General features: G+C 41.4%; 1 protein-coding gene across 3 annotated transcripts in view; it reads left to right on the forward strand.

The window, feature by feature from the left end:
- CAMKK1 (calcium/calmodulin dependent protein kinase kinase 1) overlaps positions 1-21,662 on the forward strand; it is a 160,166-nt gene that overhangs the window by 74,199 nt on the left and 64,305 nt on the right. For all 3 annotated transcript variants that reach the window (XM_081945930.1, XM_081945932.1, XM_081945931.1), the window contains exon 3: positions 13,885-13,932. In XM_081945930.1, coding sequence (XP_081802056.1) covers positions 13,885-13,932 — 48 coding nt within the window. The remainder of the gene's footprint in view (positions 1-13,884; positions 13,933-21,662) is intronic.

Genomic DNA, 21,662 nt, shown 5'->3' on the forward strand with positions numbered 1-21,662 from the left:
CACACACACACAAGTTGGATTGGACTATCTCTCCTACCCCTTCCCTCTCTCACTCACTCTCAAACAAACCCCCCTCACACACAAAAGTTGGATTGGATATCTTTTCCAGTGGCTTGAACGCAGCTCCTCTGCCATCCCCCCCCCCCCCCCATTCCCCTGCCGCCTTTCCCAAACACCTCCACCATTGCAAATGCAGCCTGCTGTCTGGGTGGGAAATGCCTGGAACACAATAAAGCCCACCCACCATCTCCTGCTGGCAGGCTGGGGTGAGAGGAGAGGCAGAGAAGCCGGAGGGGAGCCGAGCCCAGCCTTCCAAAAGAAAGAGGCTGGGGGGAAGTGTGTGTACTACAGCATGGCTCTTTGCCTGGCTTCCTGCCTCCTCCTGTGGTCTCCTCAGTGCTCGCTTGTGCTCTCCCTCCCCAAGTGTAGTTTGATTGCAGGTGGAGCCACGTTGCCTTTTCAAACTTGTAATCAGTGAAGCTGGGCTAGATTTTTATATAGTTTTATCCAGCTGTGTGTGTGAGAGAGATAAATGAATGGGGGCCTGGGGAGGAATTCACTACACTTGGGGAGGGAGAGCACCAGTGAGGTTAAGCAGAGTCATCCACGGTGAGGCAGCAACTAGCTCAGCTTTTTCCTTTTACTTTTTTTTTCATGATGAGAGTGGTGAGGCTGTGCCTCACTTGCCTCACCTGACTGCACGTCACTGCTGTCTAGATTTGCCATAGCTTTCCTCCCCAGGAGCAAGCGTCTTTTAATTTTTTGGCTGCAGTCCCCATCTGTGGTGATCTTGGAGCCCAGGAAAATAAAATCTGTCACTACCTCCAGGAAGGATCTTGGGGTCTATACATTTCTTTTTAAAAGTTTTCAGAAAGACCTATAGGGGAGAGATGAAACAGAATGCTGAATGGCAAGAAATAGGGCTGGATGGGCAGGAATCTCCACATTGCAGTATTATTATTTTTTGCCACAGGCCCTAATTGTAAATTATTGCTGTACAGCAGGCTACTGTTAATTCTTTCCAAATGTGTTGGACTTCAGCTGACAAGTTTCTTAACCAATACAGTGCCATAGGGTATCTTGAGTAAAAATTGAGCACATTGGCTCTGATCGGGGAAGATTTAAAAAGCCACACACACAGGCACCATATAAATACCACACACAGAATAGCCCAAAGCACACACTCTGCCAGAGATGTCTAAGAAGATTCTCAGTCATCCAGGTCATGGTTGTTCCAAAGGTGCTTTTTTCCCCCACAAGAGGCAACTGGACTTTCTGGTTTTCTTTGAAGACTTTTCACTTCTCATCCAAGAAGCTTCTTCAGCTCTGACTGGATGATGGGGAACGGAAGGATTTATACTCCTTACAGACAGCTGGTCATTTGCATTCTTTTAGCAGGTCATTAAGGTCACTTGGAGGTTTATCTGTGTTATCAGGGTCATCTGAGTGGTGCAAATTGGTGTGGAGCCTTCTTGGAACTGTGTTGTAGATTGGAGGTAGATGATTGTGTTGTGGATAGGAGATAGATGGTGTTGTATCCCCTCCCCCTCTGTTGAGAGAGGGGCTGTTCAGTTTTGACGCAGACGACCTCTTTGACCCCTCTTTCAACCAGCAGTCCTCTCTGTCCAAAATATTGAAAAAAGAACCTTTGGGACTCTGCTAGAGAGAAGTTCTCTGAGGATGGGCTCCAGCATGAGTCCAAAGTTCAGAAGACAAAACTTCTGGTCCTGGTGACCGACCCAGATTGGATCCTACAGCATTATCCCGGGACATGTACAACGGTGGGTTTCACTTATTTTTGCCACTGGTTCGCCCCGTGTACGCTCGCTTCGCGCATGCGTGCACCTTCTACCCATGCGCCTGGCTTTCCAGGCATGTGCTTTGCTCGTGCACATGCCTTCCGCACATGTGCCCATCCTCAAAAACGTGGTTAATGGGGTGGTGGGGGTATGATCTCCATTACCAGTTCACCTGAACTGGTCCAAACCGGCTGAATACGACCTCTGGACATGTATATCCACTATCATTCGTGAGGGAAGTTTAGCTTAAACATTTCCTTTATCCAAGAGTTGGCCTGTTTGCAATTCCTTAACTCTCCTGGCCCCCACCTAAATCAACAGAGTCTTTGACAGGCACATTATGTATGTACAATACATTATGTATGTATTGGAGATTGTCTGCTTTCCTGGGCAACTTTTTTCCAATCTTCCCAGGACCTTCAGATGCCTAAGAATGCCTTCAAAAGTAACACCTCGTAGTCATTTGTCATTGTCAGTCCCCAGAGGCGGTATATCCATACTGCTATGGTTACAATCATTATGCAGCCTAATTTATTCATCTCGGCAAAAATCAAAATGAAATCGATCAATGCCATGCACTGCCGGCTTCATCAGTTGAAGGTGAAGATGGATGACTGTTTCCCTGCTGCATGATGCAAACAAGGAACAGCAAAGGTGGATGCCATTTGAAGCCTCTGCATACCCAGCCAGTGACACATTTTTTGGCAAGGAAGAGATGACAGATTTTCCTGTGGTAATAGAGCTAGAGAGCCAATTGCATCAGCTGAAAGCAGCTAGATTTTGATGTGCTGTTTCTTCGTGATTTAACTCTCCTTTTCAAGGCTGCCAGAAGAAAAAGTAAAAACATTAGGACGAGAGGTTGGAGTCAGAGAATAGGATAGTTGTCTTTCTTTCTTTTTTTAAAAAAAGAAATATTTATTAAAATAAGATTTTACTTCTTTCACGATTTTACTTCTAAGATAGGCTTAAAAACTTACGTAAAAGAAACATATTAAAAGAAAGAAAATATGCAAAATATACAAGATAAAACGGTCTAAAGCAGCAACTTCAAATCTTATTTGCAGCACTTACTTACACAGTAATTGCCATCTCCGTCCTCCCAAATTGCATACTATAGTTTCCTTCTTCCCATAAACCAGGGGTGTCCAAACTTGGGAACTTTAAGACTTGTGGACTTCAACTCCCAGAATTCCCCAGCCAGCCATGCTGGCTGGGGAATTCTGGGAGTTGAAGTCCACAAGTCTTAAAGTTCCCAAGTTTGGACACCCCTGCCATAAACCAATCATTTTAATCAATAAATCCCCAAATCACCAGTTCATTTTATCAGTTTTCAGCAAAAAGTCCGTAAAGGATTCCCACTCTTTTATAAAAGTAATTGTAGTTCCCTCCTTTATCAAACAAGCCAAACAAACAGTGTTCCAATATTTGAAGGGCTTCCACAAAGAAGATGGGAGGAGGGGGGGGGTGTCAATCTATTTGTCAAAGCACCAAAAGGCAAGGCAAGAAGCAATGGGTGGAAACTAATCAAGGAGAGAAACAACCTAGAACTAAGGACACACTTCTTGACAATGAGAACAATTAACCAGCGGAATAGCTTGCCTTGAATGGTATGGGGCCTTCTGTTGAGTAGGGGCTTGGACAAGAAGACCTACAAGGTCCCTTCCAACTCTGTTATTCTGTTCTGTTAAGTCAGTTCAACAATTTATGCAAACCTATCCATCTTCACAGTCCATTACTCCATTGTAGATATTTTTGTATTCTTCCTTCTCTATGCATATAATACTCCCACTGCAGTTGCTTTATATAAAACCAGTTGTCTAAGAGCTTTTTCTAGTTGACTGCCCATAAATCCTAATAAAAACAGGTCCAGTTTCATCTGAATATTAATGTTTAAAACTATGTGTCAAGCCGACCTCCCTCAGCAACCAAGAAAGAAACCACTCAACTCCATTTTGCAGAATTAAGAGTACTTTTACTGGTTATGAAAAGATAGCAGCTAAGCAAAGCAAGATCTGAGGCAAAAGCGCGCGAAATCATACATATCAATATGTGACCAAACCCCCTCCCCCTGGTAACCCTCATCCCACTGTCCAATCTGCAAATCCCTTAGGTGCACGTCCATTTTTGCAAAGGCGGTGGGGTTTTGGGAGGCCAAAAATGCTGTATTCAGTGTATAAGATTTTCACCCTCTTTTTTGAGGGAAAAAGGTGCATCTGATACTCTGAAAAATACGGTAAGTTTAAATGCTATTGCTATTGCTACTGTAGTGTTACTTTTCTCTGCTTATCTTCTCCTTTCACTTTAATTATTGGCTTTCCCCACAGTTTCCATCTGACCCCTTGCTTGTTTCAAGCTGTTGCTCCAGATCTAGCCTCGATCTCAGATTCCATCTGTATGCCATCTGGCTCCAATCCTGTGTTCTGTCAAGCAACATTCCTTACCCTGGTGTTTGATCCAGCAATCCTTGGTTGAGTCTATAGATTAGCTTCTGCATTACATAGGGCTGCAGCAAAAGCCTCTTTAGTTCCTTCTCTCCATTGTGAATGGCTTTGTCAGAAGAACAGGCTCCCCCCCCCTCCTTATAACCATACTCCATTGACTTTTGTAGGAAGTTAGCACCCATCCCTCTCCTAGGAAAATGAGATATTTTAGGAAATATTAAAAGGGCTGAATATTTCCCCTAAAAGGGAGGCAGAAACTCACACACTGACCCTTTTGTCAATGGGCCATTAAGGCCTGGGCCAATCTATTCTACATAACGAAGATCTACCACCTTCAGGCAGAGCCATAGTAGGAATTGCCCAAAGCCCTTTAATTACATCATCACCCAGCAAGAGTTAACCAAGCTTGGGACTCAGGACAGCCTACAGAGTTGCCCCTGCATGGCCCCATGGGAGTCTGACAATCAATCAGAATACAAGCTCAAATTCAAAGCCCAACAGAGGGTATAAATCTCTCTCTCTCTCTTTCACCCATGTGCCTTTTTTGCCCAGGACCTCAAACCATGTGGTTCCATTAATACCATCCTTCCAATTAGTTGGAACTGAATCCAGATGGACATTGCTTCCAACACTTTTATTAGCTGGTTGACAAAGGGGAATATCTGTAAAAATAAATAAATCTCACATTAAGCAAGTATTACCACATCAACTAAGCAGAAATGAAGCAAGAGTTAGTTTGGTAACTGGGAGCTGGGTTAGCAACCATAAGCAGAGCCATTTGTCTCTGATTTGGCCTTGAGTGCTTTTCCTTTAGAGCAGGGGTCCCCAACCTCCAGTGTGTGGACTGGCATCGGGCCATGGCATGCCAGAAACTGGGCCACGCTAACAAGTGAAGCCTCAGCCAAGGGATGCAGGCAGCATATGAAACCACATCTTCTCCGGTATGCAGAAAAACTTCTCTCAAGTCCCTGGTGCCCCAAAAGATGAGGGCCACTGCTTTAGAGTAGGGGTGGGGAACTATGGCCCTTTTGTCAGGCCTGCAGCCATATTCCTTTGGATCTTTTGCCTGCCACACTTTCTATTATTCTACTATGCCTTTTCTGTTGTGGGAAAATAGAAGGGGGGATTGTTAGATGCTATGTAGCCAAAGCAAAATTCCTTCTAGAAAGCCAAGGTCACCCTTTGTCTCTGCACCTCTGCACCTAACCAGAACTGGATGGGTGGAACTGCCAGCATGGCAGTGAAAGATTGTAGCATGAGATGGGCTTGTGGGTGTGGGGCAAGATCTTGAACTTTCAACTGGGTGGGGAAAACAGGGAAGCTTTCAGATTCGGGTTTTCCCAGATATACCAACATGGTTCTCTTAATAAATTGGAACTTTGAGCAATATTTTGTCTTGGACTCTGATTTAATTTTGGATTCTATTTGGAACCCTGACACCTTTTACGACTTATGGACTTCAACACCCAGAATTCCTGAACCAGCCATGTTAGCTCAGGAATTCTGGGAGTTGAAGTCCACAAGTCATATAAAGGGGCCATACCTCTGCTTTAGAGGCTCAAAAAATGCTTCTGTGCTTTCTTAAAAAAACAACCATGCCTGAAATTAGGAACCAGTTCCAGGGAACAACAAAGTTCCAGATCCTTTCTATGCTTACAGTCCCACCATTCTCATAGGTGGCCAGAGAGTGGGTTATACCACCTGCATTAATTTGGATGCTAGAATATCAATAGAAATACGAGCTGGACTTCTAAAGATGTTGATTCTGGCCTTTTTCTTTAGATATTATCTTGGTTTCCTCTGGGTACCACTCAGTGGTGGGTTTCAAAAAATTTTAGAACCTATTCTGTAGGTGTAGCCTGTTTTGTGGGAGTGGCTCGGTGGTCTTGTGACCGGGTGGGCATGGCCAACTTGGAAAATGTGGTGAAACTCACTTAACAACACTCTCGGGGTGAGCGAGTGAGCGGCGACTGAGCGGGCAGGGGGAGCGAGCAAGGGGGCAGGTCATGGGAGGGAGCGTTCCGGTACGCCGCTTCCGGAGGAACAGGTACGTGAAGACATGCTAAATTTTACCAACGGGTACAGGCATACCAGTGCGTACCGGCTGAAACCCACCCCTGGTACCACTCCACCATTTGACTGTTCTATCCCAGGTCCTTACAGTCCTGTTTTAGTTTCCTGTGACATGTATCCATGCCAGTGGTGGGATTCAAAAAATTTTATTACCAGTTCTGTGGGCGTTGTGTCGCTTGGTGGGTGTGGCAGGGGAAGGATACTGCAAAATCTCCATTCCCTCCCGATCATCTGGGACTCAGAAGGCAGAGAATAGATGGGGGTGGGGCCAGCCAGAGGTGGTATTTACCGGTTCTCCAAACTACTCAAAATTTCCGCTACCCGTTCTCCAGAACTGGTCAGAACCTGCTGAATACCACCTCTGATCCATACTGTACATATGACTTGCACATTAAAATATGACTTGCACATACAATACAGAGAAATAACTCTACTTTATTTTACATTATGGATAATATTTTGTATGAATACCTTTGCCATAGTAAGTGTCAGCCATGGTCTTGGTCTCACACAAGAGCATTTTGAAATCAAATGAATCAGGACTTTCGATCAATTGTTTCTCTGCACTTTAATTCTTCGTATTGCAACATCATCAATCTAATACCAGCATGTTGCATGTTGTGTTCACTTCCAGCCATTGTTGCAACTGCTAAATACATCAAAGAATAGAACTTTAGCCCCAAAGCCCAAACTGGCAAATGTTATTCTCAATTCAACTCCAGATCTTTAGATAGCAACATAATAAAGACATAATAAGGACAGGTGCAGACCACTGAGAACATTTAACCTAGAGCTGTTTTATTGCTGCCTGAAGCCATAACTATCTTTCTCTTGTTTATGTATATCAGTCCCTGAACATTATAAAAGCAGAGCTCGGTGGATAGCAATTTTCAATGTTATCTTGTCGCCACACTTTGTGCAAACGTACTGGTTGATAAAAAGAGAGGAAACAGGAAGATTCAGAGATGAACGAGAACATAAAGTTCGTGTTGGAAAGTCCCGCAGTTGGTCATAAAATATGACTTTCAGAGATGGCTGTGAGGTTGGAAATCTCTGTTTGGTCAAGCCTTTGCCATGGTAACCCAAGGCATGCCAGACTACTATATTTTCCTCTTCAGTCAACATTAGCTAAATAGACAATATTGTTACTTGATGATGGTGGTGGTGGTGGTGATGATGATGATGATAGAATAGAATAACAGAGTTGGAGATCTTCTAGTCCAACCCCCTGCCTAGGCAGGAAACCCTATACCGTTTCAGACAAATGGCTATCCAACATCTTCTTAAAGACTTCCAGTGTTGGGGCATTCACAATTTCTGGAGGCAAGCTGTTCCATTGATTAATTGTTCTAACTGTAAGGAAATTTCTCCTCAGTTCTAAGTTGCTTCTCTCCTTGATTAGTTTCCACCCATTGCTTCTTGTCCTGTCCTCAGGTGCTTTGGAGAATAGCTTGGCTCCCTCTTCTTTGTGGCAACCCCTGAGATATTGGAACACTGCTATCATGTTTCCCCTAGTCCTTTTAATTAAACTAGACATACCCATTTCCTGCATTATGATAATGATAATGATGAGCCTGCTGGCTTATTTAGATTTTTTTCAGGCCTTTCAGTCTATCTTTTAGTAGACTGGAAGATAAGATAGTTTATTCTTTGTTTTTCTTGTGATGCTTTTTCTTGGACTCTTCTTCAGTCTCTTCTTTGTAGGAAAGCTGGGTAGGTTCCTCAGTCAGGAGCTGCAGTCTTTAGGAGTCCCCAGGTGTAGGGAAATGTTGTTCAAAATGGGGGAGACCCTCCTCCCTTTCACATAGAAGGGAATGGTTTTCTAAAAAGTCGGTTGTCTCTGGTTGAGACACTTCCTTCTGTAACAGTGTGGCCTGGGACATACAGTATATGCTTGTCTCTGTTCTCATTGTTTTGCAAGTGTATTTGTGCAGATAAAAAATGGGGCTTTGTAGCACTGATTCAACAGGGACGTGGTGGCTCAGTGGCTAAGATGCTGAGCTTGTCGATCAGAAGGTCAGCAGTTCAGTGATTCGAATCCCTAGCGTCGTGTAATGGAGTGAGCTCCCATTACTTGTCCCAGCTTCTGCCAACCTAGCAGTTCAAAAGCATGCACAAAGTGCAAGTAGAAAACATAGGAACCGCCATTGGTGGGAAGGTAACAGCGTTCCGTGCACCTTTGGCATTGAGTCATGCTGGCCACATGACCACGGAGACGTTTTGGCTCTTCGGCTTTGCCTTTTTAACACTGATTCAAAGTGTGGGGGGGGGGGAGAAATCTTTTTTTTCCCCATATTTTATTTGTTTTATTTATATTACTTTCCATTTCCATCAAACAGTGTGTGGATACAGTTATTTAAACAGTCATAATCCACCCATTTGTTATTATGTCCATCACAATAATGTTAATAATATATATTAATACTTGCAATAATACATAACACCTTCATCATCAAATTCTCTACACATTAACATTTCCTCTTTTTATATCTCCTTCCTAATTTCTGTTTCTATTGCCTAACAATTGATAAAATACATCCCACGTCAAAAAATATTCAGTTTCTTCTTTATCCTTAATAATAAGCGCTAATCTGTTCCTTTTCTGCGCATTCTAGTATTTTCTTAATTACATTCTCATCTGACGGTATCTCGTGATTTTTCCATTGTTGTGCAAATACAATTCTGCCTGCAGTTAGTATATGTAACCAGGGAGAAATATCTTCATGGTGTACAAGCACGTTCCCATAGTGCCAACTCTTTAAAGCAACTACAAGCTGGGAAAAAGACACTGTTGCTTTAAGGAGCTATAAACAATTTTTTTATGAACTCCCCCATACTGTATGCTCCAAAAACCAATTTGGTTTATGAAACTGTAGTGCTAAGCAGTGTAATGCATGACATAAGAGAAGACTGTTTGGGAACTTTCCTAGATAGAGATGAATATAATATAAATATCATTATCTTTGCACAACAGTTTTGTTCAGTAATCTGTCAGAGTTTGCAGCAGCAATCACATCCAGAAAGCACACACAGGTAACTGATTCAGCAGGATTCATCAACTTCTCTTTATATATAATATAACACATGAAATAATTATACAATGCCAAAACCTGGTTCTTCCAAGTGGTAGATATTACAAGCAAGCACAGACAGACAGAAGCTCCCATTGGCTGACCTTGTTACTAAGCCCTATTCCAGTGCATGAATATACACTGATAATCTGTTTGGGGGGGGGTCTGATATTTGGGGTCAGTGTTGACTCTTGGAGGCTGCTGGAGTAGTTCCTGCAGATCTTTGAAAATGTTTGCCATTGTCTCCTTCCTAGAGTTGACAGATGATGACTGGCCCATGGTCACACAACTGGCTTTCAACCTAAGACAGGACCAGAACTCACAGTTTCTCTGTTTGTAGCCTAGTGCCTGAATCACTACTCCAAACTGGCTCTCACCTTTAAATAATTAGGAATAGCTAAATGGTAAGCAATCCATTTTAGCCCAAATAAAGTAATGGAAAGCTCACTGACCAAGAGTTCCATATTTAATTTGTCAAAAAGTCATCCAGTAAGGCTATTCCAAAAACCAAGTTGTAACTCTACCCTGTAGAGTGATGCTGAATTCTAACTTCCATTAGTTCCAGTCAGTATCCTAAGTTCTCAGGTGTGATTAAATTTATTTTAGCACCTGGAAGTTCATTGGTCTCTCACTATACTATACTACAATAAATGGAGTTTTCGAGTTTAGACCATTTGTAATTTGTCTTAATGACCTACGGGCATTTTCATCATCAACAACAGAGTTTCAATTTAATTGGCTGCTGGTGAGACTTTCTAACTGGAAAGCAAATGAGAAAGGCATTTCCTGTTATAAAGGATATAAGGCAAGGAAGAATGCATTTTCTACAATAAGGTACATTGTTCCAGATGAGTGTAACTTGAATTAAATTAAATTGGATTTGAATTAGAAGGAAGTGTTCCTTTGAACCTTCTTTTCCAAAGAGCACATGACTGTACCACTTGAAATGAGTGGTATTTTATTTAAGGGGATATACTTCCTGATTAGTACGGGTAGTCCTTAATTTACGACTGTAATGGAGCCTGCCCATTACAGTCACAAGTCACGATGGTCATAAAGCAGGCCATCAACATGACAGAGCCATTCTGTGATCTTTTTTGCCGCAGTCATTAAGCAAACACAGCAGTTGTTAAACCTGTGAGCTATGAGCTGTATTTGCTGAAAACCAGAAGTAAATGCAGGTTTTCAGCAAAAACATTGGAAATTGTGGACACATGACTGTGGGACATTGCTGTGGGACTGTCTAGTTTAATGAGAATAAGGACTAGGGGAGACATGATAGCAGTGTTCCAATATCACAGGGGCTGCCACAAAGAAGAGGGAGTCAAGCTTTTCTCCAAAGCACATGAGGGTAGGACAAGAAGCAATGGGTGGAAACTAATCAAGGAGAGAAGCAACTTAGAACTGAGGAGAAATTTCCCGACAGTTAGAACAATTAATCAGTGGAACAACTTGCCTCCAGAAGTTGTGAATGTTCCAACAACACTGGACATTTTTAAGAAGATGTTGGCTATCCACTTGTCTGAAGTGGTGTAGGGTTTCCTGCCTAAGCAGGGGGTTGGACTAGAAGACCTCCAAGGTCCCTTCAAACTCTGTTATTTTATTCTATTCTAAAATGGCTGTAAATGTGGGCTGATTGCCAAGCACCCAAAATGCAGACACATGACAATGGGAGGAGGTGCCTGCATAACTTCAGAAGCAGATTGTAAATACTTTTTGAGTGCTCCCTCCTAACTTCAAATGGTCACTAAGCGAAGAGTTGTAAGTTAACGACCGCCCTGTATGTTGGTGGTTGCAATGTTAATTGCAGCTGTGGTCAGATAGCTCGACACAGTCATAATGAGCTACCAAAATTTTCTTTACTTTTCTATCGTCCATTATGAGTCATCATAACCCAAATTGTATTATTTGACACCTGACGATATTGTCATTTGCCTAAGGTAGCAGAAAACTCTGGAAATGCTGTTTATGGGATGCTGTCATATTTAATATTTTTGCCCCACTGCAGACTTCACATACCTCTGTAAAATAGGACACGGGTGCTCAGTTCCATGCGGAGAGAACTTCAACAGCACTCCTAGAAAGGAGCAAAATGTAGCCAAAGAATTCATTTTCTCTTCAATAGAAATAGGAAAATGTTAAAACCCTGTTTCTCAATCTCAACAACTTTAAGGTATGTGGACTCCAACTCCCAGAATTCATAGCTGATTGGGGAATTCTGGAAGTCGAAATCCACACATCTTGAGGTTGCTGAGGTTGAGAAACAATGCATGAAAAGGTTTCTTCTTAGTGTTTATAAGTAGCTATTTATGGGGCAGCGAGGAGAGCAGGAAGGATAAAGATTATTTCCCGAGAATTCAGTTTCCTTATTTCAAAGGAACCCATTGTTCCTTCTTGTGTCACTCAAGTTTCACAAAATTATAATCATCTCCTATTTCATGTTCACTGCAGGAGATTTAGTGCTAACAGCATATAGAATCAAAGGTAAACAAAATCATGGAGTTGAAGGGCCTTTGGAGATCACCTATTCTAGCTTTCTTGATCCTATAGGTGTGTGAATCTAAAATTCTGAGCAATGGCTATAGTGTCATTCTGGCACTTGGTCCATACATCTGTAGAAAGTCCAGGTTGGGGGGAAATGATCTGGACCAGCCTTTGGTTACAGGTAGAATCAGAAATCTATCTATATATAAATGTGTGTGTGTGTGTGCGTATGTGTGTGTGTTCCAGCATAACTCTGGAACACCTTGAGCAATTTCAACCAAACTTGGTAGAAAGATGAGTTACTCTCTGGAAAAAAATACTGTGGGGGTAAGACACCCCTAACACCCCTCAGGATGTGTGTGCTGTTAAGATACAGTCTGTTGTGCCTTAAATGGTTTCTACTGTACTGCCGTAAAATGGCTTCTACTGTACATTGGAGTTGCCATGGGAATGGCATCATAGTACTCCACAAGGGTGCTCCCTCTGATAAGGAGGAAAATCCAACATTAGAAATTATGTTTGGTCCGGACATTTTCCCCCTATAAATAAATACCTGGACAATGCCAGGTTATCAGCTAGTGTACAATACAATACAACGCCAGTATCCCCAAAATTAGATTATTCCATTGAGGGAGAGAATCTCACAGCCTCGTATCTGAGGTTTTTTTCCTTAATGTATATGTGGAATAGCCCCCTTGTAACTTAAGAAATTGAGATCTTGCCTTAACCAAGTTCATTTATCTTTTGCTGTTTTTCTATGAAATTTGAGCTTTTTGTTTACTGTAAAAAGGCTAAAATGTTTTCCCCTTCCCTTCCCTTGCCGCTGTTTTTCAGTTGTTGCTTCAAATCCCCTTCCCCTTGAATAATAGTTTCATTAGTAGCATTGTTAAGATTAATCTCAAAACTGCGGGTTATTAATGTTACTTTTCGGTTCCTTCCATTGTTTATTCCCTTCCATATGCAAGGTATTTCAGATGTCGGTGTGTCATCTCCTGTGCTGGGGTAAAAATACCTCAAGGCACGTGATCCTGTCCACCATTAGAAACATCTTTCCAAACAGCCACCATTGTTTCCAGTGTCTTTCTCCCCACTTGGAACTGAACCCAGATAGAGATTTCTTCCAACAGATCAATTAGGAAAGAAAGACTCTCAACCTCATAGCTAGTGAAAATACACTTTACTAAAGCCAAGTGTAGCAAAGCCGGATCTGAAATTTCACACCCAAAGCATCTGGTTAATTTTTCCCCTGGCTTCCTACCACCACCACCACCCCTATGGTTATCAATTAGTATCTAATGGTATTCAAATAAATTGTTTTGGTACAGTCTCTGGCTACATGGGCTGAATGGTGCTGCATTCCATCAAGTCACCTTGGAGCGGTCATTGGCTCTCACAGGATGGCACGAAGAGTAGTTTCGTTTCCCCATCTTCTGCCTCCCCCCCCTCTTCTGCCCTCCCCGCAGTCCTTTCCTGCTTGTTGCAATATGGCAGATTGGCATCTAGCGAAGCATTGCGGGCGTAACAGCATGACTGTCCTGACACAGACATAAACACCTTCCGGAATGGTGTTTTCAATTTCCCAGTCTAGTCAACAGCCTTGAGATTTCTTAGATAACCTCCTGTCCAGTAATAAAACTCAATCTGGCTTTTGATTTTGAACTAAATCAAAGTTGCCCAGGTTCTAAAGCCCCAAAAAGCTGAAATGAAACACAAAATAATGGAGGACTTTTGATACTTTATTCTCCTTCGGGAACACACTTGGGCAACTTCTTTCATGCAACTCTATCTCTTCTATCTGTTGCTATAATTTTTTTTTAATAGAAGCCGGTTGGAAGCATTGCTGCTCAAAAAAATATTTATATCTTATCTTCCCTAGTGAGTGAGGTCCCAAAATATATTTGTCACTTCTCATTATTTTGAGGAGCTTAGAGAGAAGTGAAGCTACATCTCAGAGTTTCTATTTTTTGTTTCCCTCTCCTGTGCTGACTTGTTTTATCTTTTTTTTTAACTCCACAGGATTGTGTGCAGCTGAATCAATACAAACTGAAAAGTGAAATAGGAAAGGTAAGATTTATATCACCTTATTCTGGATGGACAGTTAAAAGAATCTAACATGAAGCTTAGGTGTGGTTGGAGCTCGCTAGATATTTATGGACACATTCAGAGATGGTATTCAGCCGGTTCGGACTGGTTCGGGCGAACCGGTAGCAGAAATTTTGAGTAGTTCCTGAGAACCTACAAATACCACCTCTGGTTGGCCCTGCCCTCCCGCCCCCATCATTTCCGGTCCTATATTCCCTTGTTTTTTAGCTCAGTTGATTTGCGCGGCAGAGCGAATTGCCGCACCTCAGCTGAGCTACCAAGCAGCTCAGCTCAACAGTGCTGACACTGAGGGTGGTCTTTGAGTGCTGTGAATGCGTGCAAAGTGAGAACATGCGTGCGAGAAGTCCTCTCTCACAGAACCAGTAGAAAAAGATTTGGAATCCCACCACTGGACACATTGGCCCTATACGCGTTATACTTGCGACTCAAGGAAGGAGGACTAAGGGATGGGTTCTTGAGTGCAAGGATGAGCAAGCTTGTTCTAATGCTGAACATATATTTCGAATTACGACCTCAATGAAGCCAAAAATCTTGTTGTTAAGTGAGACATTTATTAAGTGAATTTTGCCCCATTTTACAACTTCCTTGCCACCATTGTTAAGTGAATTGATACAGTTGATAAGTTACTTACCCAGTTGTTAAGGGAATCTGGCTTCCCCGTTGACTTTGCTTTGTCAGAAGGTCAGAAAAGGTGATCACATGACCTTAGGGCAGTGGTGGGATTCAAAATGTTTTATTATCGGTTCTGTGGGCGTGGCTTGGTGGGTGTGGCAGGGGAAGGTTACTGCAAAATCCCCATTTCCTCCCAATCAGCTGGGACTCGGGAGGCAGAGAATAGATGGGGGTGGGGCCAGTCAAAGGTGGTATTTATCGGTTCTCCGAATTACTCAAAATTTCCACTACCGGTTCTCCAGAACTGGTCAGAACCTGCTGAATACCACCTGTATCTTAGGGGACACCTCAATGGTCATAAGCATGAACCAGTTGCCAAGCATCTAAATTTTGATCACACAGCTATGCAAAATTTGTAACTCTGAAAAATGGTCATAAGTCACTTTTTTCAGTGCCGTTTTAAATGGTCACTAAATGAACCGCTGTTAGTCAAGGATTACTTTTATCTGATCAGAAGCCAAACAGGCATTTTTTTTCTTCCCAAAATGGCTCAGTAAATAGTAAAAGATAAGGTGGAATAAAGTCATCTGTACAAGTCATCTCTCTCCAGTTCTCCTTCTATCAAAACAGCACCTGTCTGTTTGATTGGTCTGTCATCTGATGGAGCCTTTCCTTCCATAAGAGAACTGGCACTTTTAATCTCTTGGAATTTCCAATCTTAACATATATTCTTTTATCAGCCATAAAGTATTAGTCTTCCCCTGATGCAAAGAAGACTTTTTGCAAGTCCAGAGTTCTTTGTAGTTATGAGAGCTCTCCCAAACGCATCTCATGCAGCAAGCTGATATTTATAAACTGAAGAGCTCATTCAAATGTGTAGAGGTGGTCAAAAGTATTAAGTTTCTGGGGGATGTAAATAACTAACAATTTGAACTTGTCTCTCCACACGTCATTCTTAGTGAAGTGTGCAAACCAGCTTCTGCATTTCCTGCATCAGATGAGGAGAGCACATCTTTCTCCTTCTGTCCTGGCCACTTTTTACAGAGGCACAATTGAGAACAAACTGTATCACTGTTTGGTTTGGTGGCAGCAGTGCCTCAAATAGAAAGTCCATACAGAGAGTGCTGAGGACAGCCGAGAACATCATAGGAAGCTCACTTCCTGTCATTCAGGATACTGCTTATAAGCATTATGTGCTTAGAGCTCAAAGCATTATTAGAGACCCCACACACCCACTTTACGGTCAGTTTCTGTTGCTCCTCTCTGGGAGAAGGTTTCGAAGTATTTCTAACAGGATTACCAGATTCTGTAACTGCTTTGTTTTCTATGCCATCCATCTGGTAAACTCGCAAGATTTATTTTTCTTACCATGTACATGTATACATCCAAAGTAGACTGCGTTGTTTCTCTGTGTCATATAATATATGTGGTATATGCATACTTTTTTATTTATTTAGTCATGTTTATGTAGTTTATATTGGAGGTGGTGACCCTTTGAGAACTGTATGCAACAAAATTTCATTTTAATATATGCTGATTAGTACACATTCAAAATAACAATAAAGTTATTTTGTTATTCTAAAACTTTAATGATTTACTTTCTAGTCTGGTTATGATTTATCTATTATATTTCTTTAGATGTTTAAATCCAATGCTCTCCAAGTATTATACTGTTCAATACTTTATCACTGTATTTATCTAGATAGTGTTAATATTCAAAACAATGATCTTGACAGCTACTTATATTTTATTTGGTTTTTCATTGTGGTGTTCTAGCTGGAACCAAGATATTTTTATACTTGTATTGCTAAATGTCAGGCAATGGCTAGGTGCCAGATAATTGGTTCTTTGAAGATCCAGAGACCATAAACACCCCGGGAATTAAGAAGATTTGAAGTTTTAATATTAACTTTAGCAGATGGACTTAAACAGAAACACAAAAGCATGACATACCAAGCAAAATGATGACAAATGTCCATTCAGCACTATCAGCGGACTTATATAATTGTAGAGCCAAATGTCTTTAGGACAGGCAGATAATCATAGCATTTCTGTATAAGTATCATATTAGTGCCAATAATACCAAAACCACGTTGTTGATTGTATTATTAATCAATTTGAGAACTATTTGTCTGCAACTTTAAGTTTTTATTATATAAAGTTTCCAGGTTGAGTTTGATTTGTGTGTGTGCTGTGTCTGTGTCCGTGTGTGAATTTACAGACTCATCCAAAAAGTTTAGCTGCAAAATATCACTGGTTTGCCATTGCCCTTTCAATTTTTTTAAAAAAAATTCTAGGTTATCGCCGTGGTAATCCCTGGAAACCTTCCACTCAAGGCCAGGCAAGCTTAGCTTCAGGGCTAATTCTCCATCAGGGGGACAAGAATTTTTATAAACACTTCCACCCTCAAAAATGCAAATAATAATTTTGGAAAGAAAATAGTAGTATTAAGCACCCCCGTTTTTCATGAGGAAAGCTCAGATAAGGGAATGATAATTATTGGTTGGCATTATCATTATAATTATACCTGGAATTGTAATTATTACTTTCCTTTTCATCTAGGAGGATTTTCTCTGGCTGACTGCCTGGAGTGTTGAAACATGATATAAAGACTTTTAATCACCTTTAATGCAGCCAATTGTTGGAACTTCAAAAGGCCAACCTTTTTCAACCATGCCAATGGGGCTGGTTATTTCCATTCGGATGCAGTGTAGGTTAACTGTTTTCTCAGTTCAGAAGTGTCCCAGAGCTGGAAGGCATTTTAGAGTGAATAAGATGAAGTTTTCCTACCTGGAGGTTGGTAATAGAAGCAGAGTTACAGGTGGTAGCCTAAATGGGGATGGGTTGTGTGAGATACATATCATTTACCAAAGGAGAATGATAAGCTCAGTGAGGTGCACTTACCTTTTTGTAAGCTTTAAGAGCTGCACCCCAAAGGTGGAATAATCAAAATCCAAAATAGATTTCTCTGAGGGAGGGGGAAGTTTTAAAGATGTAGAAAAGGTGCCTTCCTTAAACCTTTAAGCCCTCTTCCCATTCCCAAACTCTGTACCTCAATGCCCCAGTGCACTGTGGAAATTCACAGTGGCACCACAGGATATTTAATATCAGCTAACATTGCATTTGTACTGTATGAAGTACAGGTAGTCTTTAACTTGCAACTGGTTGTGTAATTTATTTTTATTTTAGTTTGTCTAACATGTGCACGATAACAGCTAGAAGTATAAACATGGACGTAAACAAGGAAATGAGTAGAAATAGTTGGGGACAGTAGAAGAGTAGGAAGGGCTGGTGCACTTATGAAAGCCTCCTTTATGGACCTCTTAGGAATGGAGTGAGATCCACAGTAGACAGTTTAAGGTTGAAGCTGTGGGGTGTTTGAGGATGTAACAACGGAGTCAAGTAGAGCATTCCAGGCGTTGACCACTCTGTTGCTGAAGTCGTATTTTCTGCCATCGAGTTTGGAGTAGTTTACCTTGAGTTTGTATTTATTGTTTGCCCGTGGATTATTGAGGTTGAAGCTGAAGTAGTCGTTTATAGGTAGGACATTGTAGGGGACAATTTTGTGTACTATGCTTAGGTCAGACCTTAATCGGCGTAGTTCCAGATTGTCCAAGCCCAAAATTTTGAGCCTGGTGGCATGAGGGATTCTATTGTATTAATGTCTGATATACAGTGTGGATTCCATTCCATAATGAATGCTCAAAGTTACAACTGGCCAGAAAAGGGGGACATACAACTTGGATTCAAAGTTCCAACAGTCAAACCCCCTCCATCGTCATGTGACTGAACTTCAGATGCTCAGCAATAAAGCCATATTTATGGCTGTTTGCAATATCCCGCAGTCATGCAATCACATTTTACAAGGGTTTTGTCAAAAACCAGCTTTTCTGAGGTTTTGGCAAAACTGTGCCCACAGCAAACCATTGGTTTGCTTAGCAACCGTAGTATTCACTTAATGACTGTGGTGTTCCCTTCATGACCACCTCAAAAAAGATTGTAAAATCAGGTCAGTCATGTGACTGTCCTGTTTTACGAGCATTATGACATATGACAAGCAATGGGTCGATTCAATTATAAGGAATACCTGTAATAAAATATCCTGCAGCAGCCTTGTGAGTTCATTGTGGCACTCCAGGGGGCTGTGGTACATACAGGTAGTCCTCAACTTACAACAGTTCACTTAGTGACCATTCAAAGTTACAACAGGACTGAAAAAAGTGACATGACCATTTTTTCACACTTGAGACCATTGTGGCATTCCCATGGTCACATGATTTACATTCAGATGCTGTACAACTGTCTCACATTTATGACGGTTGCAGCGTGCCAGATTCCTGTGATCTACTTTTGGACCTTCTGACCAGCAAAATGAAAGGGAAAACCAGATTCACTTAACAACCATGTTACAACTGCAGTGATTCACTTAACAAATGTGGCAAGAAAACTCACTTAACACATTTCTCACTTAGCAACCTAAATTTGGGGCTCAAATGTGGTCGTAAGCCGAGCACTATTGTAGTTTGGCAACTGCAGGGTTCTGTGAAACAAAGAAATTTGGGGACTTCTGCTTCAAGGGCTTCCACTTTGTCCCTTAACATCCCCTGTGTTAAGTAAGTAAGCTCCCCGTTAGGAGAGCGAGTGTGCAGAGAAGTGTAATGAGAGTGGTATGGAAGAATACGCACAAACCAACATACTGGGACACCGATTAGTATAAAATATAGTAGTTTACTATATGGAAATATAGAGGTATTCAGAGTTCAATTTACAGTCCAAGTCATACACGGTTCAGTCATTCAGTTATCAATGTTCTCAGTTAAGGAAAGATCCTTCGTATCAAATAATCAGTTTAGGCTAACAGTAGCAAAAATACAATACCTCACGATACATCTACCGATCAGCGTCTAACAAACAGAGAGCTAACAGTCATTCAGGCTCCCTCTTATGGCTGCTTGAGGTAACAGCAACCAATCACATTACAGCAGTACTTAAAGAAACAGTACTACCATCCTGGTTTATATATTGCTAACCCAACTCTTAGCTTACATTCCTAACACCCTTCACTTTCATTTTTTTAAAGTTGGTCCTGCTGACTCCTGGCAACTGCAAAAGATGGATATGAATGTGCCTACTTTGGCACCCACTTGAGTCCATGTCTATGACTGCCTTCGGCCAAAACTTACACATTGTATGTTTTGAGGAAAATGAATTGGAAGCTGGCTTGTCCAGTTCAAATTGTCAAAGGCTTTTTCTGCATTCAGAAAAACCAACGCTGCTTATTTTTTATTATGTTGTTCTAAGTACAGTATTCCAAAATGTCCAATACATTTTTAATATTGTCCCGCATCTACCTAGAGAACATACCATACTTTTTCTTGTGTAATGCCCCCATGTCAAATGTTCAGTAGATGTGGAATTGGGTTGCTGCAAAAATGTAAAATGCTGGACCAGTTTAGGATAATTTAATCTGGAGTTGATTAGGCTGCTCAATCCCTTTTTATGGCCTGCATTTTTACTTCTTTTTTCCCCTGATACCAAATACATACTGTGGGTGACATATAGCTTTAAAGAGATGGGGGAAAGAAAGACAAAACACAGTCTCTCCCTGACTGGAAAAGAATAATAGGTCTGACCATCTTACATTATTACCCTTCCATTCAATGAGAATAATAAACAGCAGGCATCAGGAATGGAAGGGTACAACCATCAGAGAGAGAAATTATCTTCTTTAATAGCACTACATTTTTAGAGCAAAGCTGCCAACAACATCTAAGCACTAAGCAGTTTTTGGCAGCCTAAAAAGTTGGCAGAGATTAAAAAAAACAGATCTCCAGCCTTGTTCTGCTGGATGACAGCATTCAAACACACTGCTTTATTTCAGTTCAGTTCCTTACCTAAGCAGAAAGCAATGTCCATCTCAAGTGGACCAGTGGACCAGATTATTTTTACAGTGATTAGAAGCTGCAGGAAATTTGTGGGGGGAAGGGGAAGTTCGAGAGAAAATTCAGGGTGCATGGATGCAAAATGCATTGCGGGAAAGTGACTTTTTGATTTTGGGTTTCACCGATTAAATAGATTTGTTGTTATAGAAATTGTCAGTTTATATTATTATGAAAAAGTAGAAACTTGAGGGTAGATGTTAATGCCTTATTTTACTGCACCAAAGGAGTCAAATGCAAATGCCTTTTTTTCTTTTTCCCTTGCTTTCCCCCACTAGCCACTTTCCTTCCCCCTCCCCTAATTTCCCTAATATTTACTTTTATATTCTCTTTGTATGTCATATTATAAATTAATTTTAGAAACTATATAACTAGGAGAGGGACGTGGTGGCTCAGTGGCTAAGACGCTGAGCTTGTTGATCAGAAAGGTCAGCAGTTCAGCGGTTTGAATCCTTAGCACTGCATAACGGAGTGAGCTCCCCTTACTTGTCCCAGCTTCTGCCAACCTAGCAGTTCGAAAGCATGTAAAAATGTGAGTAAAAAAATAGGGACCATCTTTGGTGGGAAGGTAACAGCGTTCCATGCGTCTTCAGCATTTATTCATACCGGCCACATGACCACAGAGACGTCTTTGGACAGTGCTGGCTCTTCGGCTTCGAAACAGAGATGAGCCCCTTGGAGTCGGGAACGACTGGCACATATGTGCGAGGGGAATCTTTACCTTTATATAACTAGAAAGCTGCAGGAAATTTGTTGGGAGGGACGGAAGTTCAAGGGATAATTGGGGGTGCATAGAGGCAAAATGCATTGCAGGAAAATGACTTTTCTGAGTTTTGAATAAGAAATGGTCGTGTTTTTCTTATCTTTCTTTCTTTTTTAAATGCATAAAGTCTAATTTTGGAAGTTTTATAGTAGGAAAAATGTTCTCCCCATATTTCAGATCACCACCAGAGAAGGCTTGAGGGGAGCGGAGGGAGGCTGCAAAAAATTCAAAATCTGCTTGCCCACCCTGTTCTATAATCTGTCTGCAAAGCAAGGAGTGGCGGAATGAACAAATGCCAGAAGGAAGGGAGAAGCAGTGAGGAATGGGTTTTACAAGGACAATCTCCATCTTGAAACAGAGTTTTAGACTGAATCTTT

The sequence above is a fragment of the Natrix helvetica genome (assembly GCF_964273705.1).
Source record: "Natrix helvetica genome assembly, chromosome: 2".
NCBI lineage: Eukaryota > Metazoa > Chordata > Lepidosauria > Squamata > Natricidae > Natrix > Natrix helvetica.